The 10,869-nt window shown below is 40.7% G+C and overlaps 1 protein-coding gene across 2 annotated transcripts; it reads left to right on the top strand.

Annotated features, from left to right (window-relative positions):
* Nucleotides 1-126: 126 nt before the first annotated feature.
* On the top strand, nt 127-10,816 carry LOC111254679 (uncharacterized). 2 transcript variants are annotated; one of them, XR_002675134.2, is made up of 8 exons: nt 127-1,240; nt 4,067-4,178; nt 4,821-5,022; nt 5,961-6,257; nt 6,419-6,682; nt 8,153-8,358; nt 8,542-10,013; nt 10,206-10,816. XR_002675134.2 is itself a non-coding variant. In XM_022815777.2 (7 exons), exons 1-7 carry the CDS (start codon nt 1,225-1,227, stop codon nt 9,503-9,505), a joined length of 2,061 nt encoding a protein of 686 aa, XP_022671512.1. In that variant the 5' UTR covers nt 127-1,224; the 3' UTR covers nt 9,506-10,816. The 2 variants fall into 2 exon arrangements, 1 of the variants encoding a protein (XP_022671512.1); XM_022815777.2 differs by having other exon boundaries at nt 8,542-10,816.
* The last annotated feature ends 53 nt before the right edge of the window (nt 10,817-10,869 follow it).

Here is a 10,869-nt window from a genome sequence, read left to right as displayed (position 1 = left end):
AATAACGCATAGAAGCTAGCTAGGAAGGTGGTTATAGCAGACCAGCACGGCCACTCTCCATCGTTCGTGGTGTGTCGAGTGCCGTTGTGTGAATGTTTTGATTCTGTCCTCTCTATCGTGATTATCTACACTGAGCCTATCTGCCTGTCCAGCCGTTTTCCTGCCTGGGTTCTCCGTCGCCATCCGAATTGTTATTGTTGCTAGTATTTGTGTTGATGTTGCCATTGCGGGCCACTTTTTGGTTTGTGTCGATTGTTCTACTCTGCGCCGCCGTTCGTCGATCCGCGTTCGTCTTTCGGTCGGTCGGTCGATTGGCTGCCTGGTCTGCTGACGGCTGGCTGTGCGGTCCATGTGCTGGGACTACGGCAAGCGCAACTACTACTCTACAACTGGCTGGCGGCAGAAGCAAAAGCAGCTCTGTTCATCAAAGTGGTAGTGTTTTTGCCTTAGCTGCAGCTGTCCGTGAGCCTCGATTGGCCTGTCGGAGCGGTTGTAGGTTGATTAGTGTTTGTTGGCAGAAGTGCTACGGCAGCGGCAGCCGCAGTTGCAGTGGTTGTATATGCAGTAGCATTGGTAGGGGAATGATTGCGCCTCTGCACCAGCAGCTTTTTTAAGCCAGTGTTGGCTGTTGCTGCTGATGGTGGTACGCAAGAACGAACCGGGGCAGTAAACATCAGCAACAGCAGCGTAAAAGAGAGATGTTGAGTTGAGAATCACTTCTCTCGGAAGAAGTTGTGAGACACGGAGCAAGCCGTTTCTTTTTCTTCCCCTTCACCTACGCAATACGAAAGTCCTCGTTATTATTGCGACAACGATACAACATATAAATAGAGAGCGCTGTATTTCACGGAACGAGGATTAGTGACGAGCCCAAACAGGGACGGACAGAATAAATGAAGAAGTCAATTATAAGGAAATTTTGCGTGGTTGTTGTGGGGGCGACGTGGTGTAGTGAGTGCTAAGCCGCCGACTTTTGGTGATAATTAGATAGCTTCTACTATTAGTGGAGATCGAGATAAATACAAAGCAAGTCGACAGTCAGGTCTCTGTTGGCCCGAGACCCCCCTCCCCCCCCCGCGGCGGTTTGAGAGTGCAATATACTTAAACTTGAACAGGAGTCCCGATCAGGCAAAAGTCTGCCGTGACCTTTGCGAGGCTGGAGAAACGGTGGCGTCCCGTAGATGGTGCGGGTAAACGCACGATTACCAGTGCACTAGTGTCATCATGTCTCGCCATGAAGGTAATTATCGAGTTCGTTTGCAGTTAGCTCCTAGCTTCTAGTAGCTCAGAAATGACCTGATGAAATAACAGCAATAATAGCAATATTAATAATAATGGTGTAGGCAGGAGCGCCATTCTTACGATAAGATATTTAATCGAAAAAAAAAAATGCTCGCCATTATACCATAATTTATTTTGCTGTGCCACGCACTTTTTTCATCTTATTAGTAATGTATCTTTTAGAGATGGGTAACGTAAAGCCATACTATATATCTTTAGTAGTACCATCATACAAAAACGAAAGCAGGTGCATGGGAAAATAAATGCCTTGTAGAACTTGTACAAGTTATTTGTACTATAAAGGAATAACTGTACTTCCCTGTATTGCGAGGTCTACGAATTTACTTGTACACTAATTTAGGCGTATACGTTATCCATAGAAATCATTCAATGTACAACTGTATTTAGATTTGATTATCTTTCAGAAACTGACATAAGTATTATGACACGAAGTCAATTACCAAGGTTATTCAATTATTATTGTTGTTATCATTATTTACCCCAATAATAAGTTCTTGTTACTTTTTTTTTGCATTAAAGTAAATTTATTCTCCACATTTTAAATAATAAAAGCTATAATTCTCTATATCCCTTTATGTATCATACAAAAGAAGTTATCAAGATCCGAGTTTTACTTTTAGTATCCAAAATTATAGTGTTGACGCCTCTAATAATGTGTTCGTAAACAATTTGGGTCTTTTAAAACTTCCAATATCGGTCTAATAAATAACTCAACATTCATGGTGAAGAGGCTTTCCAGGAAACTAGTTAGCTTAGGTTATACTGAGTCATTTTTTACTACTTTGGTGTGTATACTTTCTGCTGTGTGTTTCCCTGGGCGCCAGAACATATTGTAAGACTTTCAATGAAACTACTGTTTTTTCAGTTACTGGATTTCAGTTACTAGATTTCAGTTAAGTGGCGTACGGACACCGTATAACTGGAGTCTAAACAGTAAATTCCAATAAATGAACTTTGCTAAAAGCCTTTCAAGAAAAGTATTACAAGAGGCATGTTTGAGTTACGTTGGGTGTACCGGGCGTACTTTTCTGGGTCAAATCAATTACGTAATAATATTGTTTTGTGTGCGTAAGTGTCAAACTGCTTCAAAATGTTACTCAACTAATTCTACTATCAAGTGGTAAAAAGGATGGTCTAATTCTTGAATTTTTTTAACGTTCATGTTTTGTTCACTACCACTGATTGGAAGCCTTCGAAACTATCACTTGTTAACATTTAAGCAAATCCATGCAGCTGCTGGTAGCCAGACAGATAACTCGTGTTCGTGTGTGACATTTAAGTCAAGATATTAGTTTTTATTTTCGCTATTATTATATTATATATTATTATTTCGATATTATAGATATTAGTTTCTTTAACTTTCTCTGATCGATTTAGATTTCAAGTATGGGAAACTTCAGGGCCAGTTCGAATGGTTTGTAGTAGGTAATGGTCCCTGTTTCATTCGTAGCTTGTATGATGCTTTACCAGAACAATTCCTTCCGACCTTGAGGCATCATCGTGCTGTGCTTGACTCTATTTAAGAATACCTCAGACATGCAATTTATCGTAGTAATAAGTCAAAATATTTGAAATTAACGGCCATTGAGACATTTTGTAGTGGTACAGAGAAAATGTTCCCATTGTCTGCAATATTAGTTTAGAAGGGTAACTCCAGGAGAAGATTCTCCGCGCCAAGTCATCCATTCTTGGAGTATAGATGGCATTGTAGACCAAAATATGGCTGCAGATTGTGTTAGTTACAGCTCCGTGAGGCTTTTCACTTGCAATCGTTCGAAGAAGATAAAGATATTAGCTTCGGCTTCGTAAGGAGCACCGACCAGATGGAATTACGCAAAGTGTTCATTTTCCGTATACCAATATGCCGTAATAATAATATTCCCGTAATATTAAAATAACATATTTGCTCGGCCAGCTAATTGAATATGCTCCAACAGGTTCGAAACTGGATAGATTTGTTTTCCATATCTGTAATACAAGCGTCGATTTTGCATGCTATCCCACTTTTAAACATTTGACCCGTATGGACCAAATTCTCACCGTATTTAACGGAAAAAAATCACATCCGAAGAAATACCGAAGTAGATTTGTATTTGGGAATCGAAGGATCAGCTCCATCTAAGGGCCATTAGATTAGCTTAGCCCTGAATGAGCATGCTTTGTTTTGGGTGAAACAAAAGTGGAGAAAAAGCTGCAATGATCTAATCCGTTGCAGGGAGCCAATTTTAAGGAACTGCACACTTTCTTTAACATCACATGTTCTGCGTGACATTACAATGGGTGCATTCGGACAATTCTTCAATGAATTTTACTAATTCTATTGTTAAAGGAATTATTACAGAATGAGCTTGCAATTCTAAAGACGTCCGTAGTTATAGACGGAGGCCCATAAAGCATCTCATGGGTATTTCCCTTCCGTACTGAGCGAAATTTTTATTTTTCAAGCATATGCACAAGTAATTGAGACGTGAGTGTTCTTTTGCAATAATACTGCATTTATGAATGTAAAAAAATGAGCTTTAATGGATCATCCGCACTTTAACATAATATTATCTGTTCTTATTCTCTGTGTCTAGTTAAGCATTAAGAAAGGTAAGACATGAACTTCTCATTCCAAAGTTACCGCAGTTTTCTTATGCATGCTCACTGCCAAGTTTCGCTGCCTCTTTTGAATTAGTGTTCACATTTCTATTATGCAATCAAGGCTATGGGCTACCTACAGTAGTTTACAGTTGTTTACCTTTAATTTTTGTGTTTTCCGCAGGCGTATCGTGCGACTCGTGTCTTCGCAATAACTTTAAGGGGCGTCGGTACAAATGCCTCGTCTGCTTTGACTACGACCTTTGTGGAAGCTGTTTTGAGAGCGGAGCAGCAAGGTTGGTTACACCAAGCTTAATAATGTTGTTGATAAAATAAGTTGAATATTTATTTGCTGCTTATATATGTCCTGTTTGTAAAATAGGTGGTGCACAGATAACTAATGATATATGATGGATCTGACAAGAAAAACCCACATGTCTTTATAAGATAACACTAATGTTATACATGAGACGTCATAGAAATGCGATTCCAGAAAGTTGGTGGCTCGTTGAGATAACTAGCTAGATCTGAATTAGCTTAGATTTGGACCGAAGGTTACTGCCGTCCCCGTGCTTCCCTGTGAAACCCTTCAGAGTTGAAAAGCTTTATAACCGGCCACAAGGGTCCGGAAACATTATAATATAATATTCATCATCCTATGCGATTCCCAATGTGTGTTACTCTTTTTCGAGATCAAAGTTGTCAACTACGATGAAAACGCTTCCGGAATTCTCACGGTTAATCTTGATACCCTTGGCGTGTATTACATTTGTACTTGTATTTGTGTAAGCTCTCTAGAGTTGTTTAATCATTATTTGTGGAGCTTCATTATCGGCTTTTATGCCGTTCTTATTATTACTAATATTGTCACTATCTGTATTATTATTATGGTATTGCGTATATGTACAAGTATGATGTTGTGCGTGAATTGGTTGTAGTGCGCGTCACATATCTTCGCACGCGATGCAGTGCATGCTACCACGCGCCGAATATGAGCTATACTACGCTGGGGAAAGCGCCTCCCTCACAACGGATGCACCGCTCTCGTTGACCTGCCCCTATTGCGGTCGTATGGGCCTTACCGAGACCGCCCTCTACGATCACGCGTGTGGCGAACACTCGGATCTAGCCGTTGAAGTCGTCAGTATCACTAACCCAAATATTCTGGTCCAGCCTGTATACACATGTGTTGTTTTTTGTGAGAAAAATCTCTGATTACACATGATAAATTGAATCGTTTATTAAGCTAAAGTGTATATATAGATGAAGGTTATTATATTAGTTTGGTTAGTCAGATGAGTTAACGTTAATTAAATACTATAAAGTCGGACTGTACAATATTCCTATTTCTAATTGTCTCTATTGAGCCCTTAAGTGTGTTACCTAACGGACCATTCATTTGTACTTTATAGGCCGTGATCCTCGGCTTCATAGCAGATCCTTATTTACCATGCATGCGGAAATATAGATATACAAATGGCCGAGTCTTTTTTTATAATAATTGTTAAAGATTGAACTGAGTCTTGACGTTTACAGCTCACATGAACAATGCTTATGTATAATCTTATATAGCATAAAAAAATAGATCATTGCGCAACTGCCATCATCTTTTTAATTACATCACCTCCACCACCGTGAAAAAGTCAATGATCTAAATTCAGTACTAAGAAGAACCTAGAATATTTGCTCAACTCGTTGATTTTAGAATATAATACTAATAAGTGCGAAATTTATGGTCGAACGTCGTCTTCTTGCCGTATTGTTAAAGGCGTCGAAATTTGGCATTAGTCTAAGTTCGACACATTTTTTCTGTCCTTTGTTATTACTGCTTTTGATTGTATTGGCCGCGATGTTCCGGATGCATGTCGCAGAGTCTCCCATGTATTTAATGGTGTTGAAAATACGTGTGTGCAAAGACAGATGCACTCCGACAAAGTTAGCGTCGTGCAACCCTAATCCTTTTTCGACAGGGTTAAGAGAAGTCATTTCCTATTCAAAAGTGATAAAACTTAAATTATCCATTTATGTAATTTTATACACTTATAAAATGCTTGAATGTTTTGCTTATTATACTGAAGGTATGTCCGGTATGCGCGTCACAGCCCGGTGGCGAACCGAATAATTTAGTGCTAGATTTTGTCGCGCACATTCAGCGGGAACATCGGACGGGCACAACTGCCGGGGGGGTCGGAGGGGGAGGTGGCAATGACGAGGGCCATGGACATCCTCATACAGGTGGCCATCATCCTAGTGGAGGTCATGGAGCTCACCACGGTATTCCACCTCCTTCACACAGCAACAGCAGCCTGCAAATACAACAGGCGGGCGGGCAACAGCCAAACGGAACCTCAACTCAGCACGACCTACGTCAACAGGTTACATATATAGATATGTATGTAAAATACATTATGTAAAATAATAACAATAATATATACATATTATTGTTATTATTTTCGTCACGGAATTTCGCTTTTTCATATAGACCTATTCATCAGTGCAATATTTATGTAAGACGATTTTGTTGATGCATTTACAGCCAAGACGAATGCCCTCTCGAGGAGGAACTGCTGGAAGTGGAGGCGCCGGCTTGGGTGGTCGGACTTCTCGACGACATCCGCAGATGGCCTTTACTGCGATGCCACTTTCGCCTCGGGACTCGGCAATGGAGTCAATTACGGAGCTTCTGTCGCAGTTGTCTGGCACTCGAAGGGCAACAAGCGGTACGGGCACGGCCGCTGGACAGTCGGCCCACAGCGCAGTGCCCTCTGCGCAGCAAACCATTCAACAACTTCAGATGCAGGTCAGTAGAAGTCAATTATTACAACATTTATTATGCAGAACGCAGTCTGCTCTTATACTACCTAAAATGAATCAAAGCGAAAACGGTGGTGTAAAGCTGTAGAAACAGAAACCTGATTTAACAAATATTTTAGGACCCTTTGTGACTGCTTTTGCGCAGAAGACGTAGCCATTTGGCGACGTCTATTATTACACATTTTACTGTAACTGATATATTTTTACCGTCGCGCCGTCAGTAATCTTCTATCTCCCGTCATTCAAAAAAAGCACATTCACCGCGTCGCACTTTATCCGAAACTGCTTCGCGTAGCGCAATCGATTTTATTATTATTAATTTAAAATATCCTGCAAAAGAAGCGTCAATAGTGAAGTACAATTACAGCTGGTACACTATCAATTATTAACGAAGAAAGACAATGGATCAATCACTTTTATTTAATACATGTCTTGTGTACCATCAAATATAGTAAACATAGCTATGATTGGTAAACGAAAACTGTGTAGGGCACAAATACGAATATCTCTCAATTAGGTTTTCATTTTTGTTATTCCAAAAACTCGTTAAATGTATCTGTCAGGTAATCACGTTTAGAAGCATTTGGATGATTATATACCAACGATTCGACTTTATTCGAGCTTCTAATGTTTAGCTGCATAGGGCTTTTTTCAGTGAAGCTATCCTATGGGCGATTAACGCAATCTTGAATTCTCTTATAAAATTTTCTTTTTGAGGCTTTTGTACTCCTTTTGTATTTTTATATACAATCTTAGCCAGGTATCGATTTAAAATAAGAAGAAAAATGATTTGTACAAATTTATTAAAAAAATAAAAACATAAAATATTTTATAATTGAAAAACGTTTCAGTTTTGTTAGTTTTTTGTTTGTTGTTTACGACTTTTGTGCTTACTAAAATACAACAAAGTGAACATATTCTATTTGAGCTATGATGACAGGAAGCGGATTTTACAAAGTATAAATTAAAAGTTCATATAAGATACATAAGGATTCGTATTGAATACTATGTTTTATTTGAGCCGACTCTTTAGCGTAAAGTGGAATAATTTTCAAAGGTTCATATTTTAGCCTCGTTACAATTATAAGCGTAACGACTACATAGAAGATGACCGGGTGGTCGCTTGGTGCAACGGGTCTTGGGTTTAACATTTTGCATGTAGTCATAACTGGAAAGAACTTTGAAAACTCAGTTTCGTTTACTTTGTCTCAGTGTATGTAATCAGATCATCTTTTCTGAATGGTTTATTACTTGACTTATTGTGAAATACTGTTATTTTAATTGTAAGATTAGTTCTAAAATGAGGACGTGTCTCATCATTCATACATAGATTTTAGTCAGTCTATATAGAATCGACGAACAAATCAACTGTATACTAATTGTGAGCTAACAACGGTAGCAATTTTCTCGTTGATTGTTGCATGGATATCGACGTGGATATGTTGCTGTTACACAGTTGGAGCGACAACATTCTGCTGTAGCTCGACAGCAACTCACGGATAAACTGCCTCGTCGGACAGGCGGTTTATTAGACGTAGGTGGTGCAGGAAGCTCGAGCTTGCTGCCGTCTCACCAGTCAGGCTCATTAGCAGGCACGCAGGACAGCGGTCACCAGAGCTCACTGGGAGCTGCTTCAGGCCAATCGCAGTACTTGCTCTCCAGGTATTTACGTTACATTAAAATAGAATCTGCTAGTGATAGAAATGTGGCTAGTTACATGTACACACGTAAATTAATTAGTGACGAACTTAAAATGGTTTCAACGAGGTAATGCCCCGAATATAAACCTAAAGCAACATTAAAAAAATTGCTAACATCTATATTTTCTGCGTCATGTTTACTCAGGTACCTGAATAACGGTAATGTCGGAATTAGCGGCAGTGTGGCAGGCGTTTTGGGGGGCTGCCTAGGGGGATCGTCTGCGGCAACGACTGCGGTGGCGTGGTCAACTGCGGCGACGGTAGCGACGGGGCCATCGACAGGCGGATCTTTCACCTCAACCACATCGGGTTCACAGGCTACTTCAGCAGCGGCGCCTGATCGCGCTCAATTTGTGGAGAATCTATTGCTTAATTCACTTCTGCCCAACAGTGCTCTCTGGAAGCTGCATTGTGCCACGGCCAACTCTAGTCATAAAAAGTCGACGTCATCAGCCATTGGCGGTGGGAGTGACGGAGCCTCTGCTGCTCGCAACATAAACGTCGCAAACAACAGTAGCAGCAGTAATTACGGCAACCACAACAACAACAACAACAATAATACCAGTAATAGCAGCAGTCGCACTAAATATAAACACAATAAACCAGAGCTTAGTCTAAAGCTACTCGTAGCACAGGTGGACGACAGCAAAAGGCGGCAACAACAGCAGCAGCAGCAGCAACAACAACAACAACAACAGCAGGCGTCATCCACAATAGTTGCTGCTGCTGCCGATGATGATGATGACCACGCGAACATAACAGACGACAGTTCGCTAGCAGACGACGAAGATGACTGGGGTGATCTTGCGGGGGCCAGTTCAGACAATAACGGTGCAGCTGCCGGTGGAAATTCCGGTGCTAGCTTTTCTGGTGGTAGTGGCGGCGCTGGCGGAGCTGCTGTTCATAGGGGTACTAATGGTAGTAATGGCCCTGCAGCAGCGTCGGGAGACGCCGGTGGGAGCAGTGGACATAGCAGTGCAACGAATCCCACTCCTTTCCTGGTGTCTGCAGGATCCAATGTTCAACAACAACAACAACAACAACAGCGCGACAACGATAATCCGTTACCAGCGCCGCCGCCGCCGGGAAGTGACTATACGAGGCAATGAGCGTGTAACATACGTTTTTTTTCCAAAACTTTAAAAATATATACTAGTAAAAATAATAACAATAAAAAGAAGAATGACAAAGAAGAAATAATAATTAAGGAAAATGAGAGTTGCAACAAAAAGAGGTAACAAGAGTATCATTGACTGAGAGTTACGCAACGAATATGAAATAAATAATGATGATAACAATATCATCATCAAGAGAGGAGTTGATCACATGATGGCGTCAAGACGAAAAGAAGAGCTACGAATGCGTTTTGTGCGATGAAAAAGCGCAGTCGAAGTATGACACGCCGACAGGAGTGATTATTGGGATACATATGTGTACTGAACACTCCATAGAGAAAAATTACAGGCGCCATGGCAGCCGCGTTTAAACGTTTACCTGCCTTAAGCCAACTGTCTAATTAAAACCACAGTGTAAATCCTTGTCGTACTGTGATTACATGACACTCCTGCAACGGAGCAGTGCTCTAAAAAAATTGTTTCGTCGTGTTTTAGCTACGAGGTGAGTGCGGGGTGGGTGGAACCCCCCTCTGTCTTGTTCATTTCCCGAAGGACAGCAACCTAGTTAATTAAAAATACATGCAATCGGCTGATTTCTATAATTGAGCTTACTCAAAATATTCTCTTACTGTAGAGCATCTACTGAAACCGACAGTAGTGAAAAAGTACCATAAAGTGCAGATTTGCATTTCAGGTAAAACATCGTTTCGATATAAATTAGGCGTGAGACAAGCCATACACGAAAGAAACTTTTGCAGCGCTTAAAAACCTAATTGCGTAAAAACAAACACAGTAGAAAAAAGTCAAAGGTCAAGCAACAATGACCGCCATGACACACGTCAATAATCAAACGTTGCTCTCGGGAGGAAGTATGGATAATAAATGAGGGAAAGAGTTTAGAAGGGACGGAAAAAAGCAGATTGATCGAAACATACGATGAAGCATCGTCGAGGATAATTACACATATGTACACTTAGTACGTTACCCGAAGGGCTTCGAGAAACGACTGGCAGAGGTTGATAAGAGGAACAGCAGTGGTATCCAAAAAAAAAACAAAATTCCAAATGACTAGGGGCGGGCGGGCTATTAAGCCGTGCAGGTGGTGTGTAGGGGTGTGCCGATTACGGCCAGAGCGAGAGAAATAGAGAGATAGAGCGAGCGAGAGCTGTGAGACTGTGAGCTACTCAGGTGGCCTAATTAAATAATAATAAATATTATAATTATATGAAATAATATGCTAGTAAATGGTGACTGAAAAGAAAGGCAGGTAGAGTTTCTGTAAAATAAACCGTTTAATATACCGAATGGTTCCAGTCCCTTTAGTTAAAAATACTGGTTAAGTTTAGGCACCATATTTG

Source organism: Varroa destructor, unplaced genomic scaffold (assembly GCF_002443255.2).
Source record: "Varroa destructor unplaced genomic scaffold, Vdes_3.0 BEIS01000007.1, whole genome shotgun sequence".
Classification (NCBI taxonomy): Eukaryota; Metazoa; Arthropoda; class Arachnida; order Mesostigmata; family Varroidae; genus Varroa; species Varroa destructor.
The sequence above is the reverse complement of the archived record's forward strand: the minus strand, read 5'-3'. Positions and strand labels throughout refer to the sequence as shown.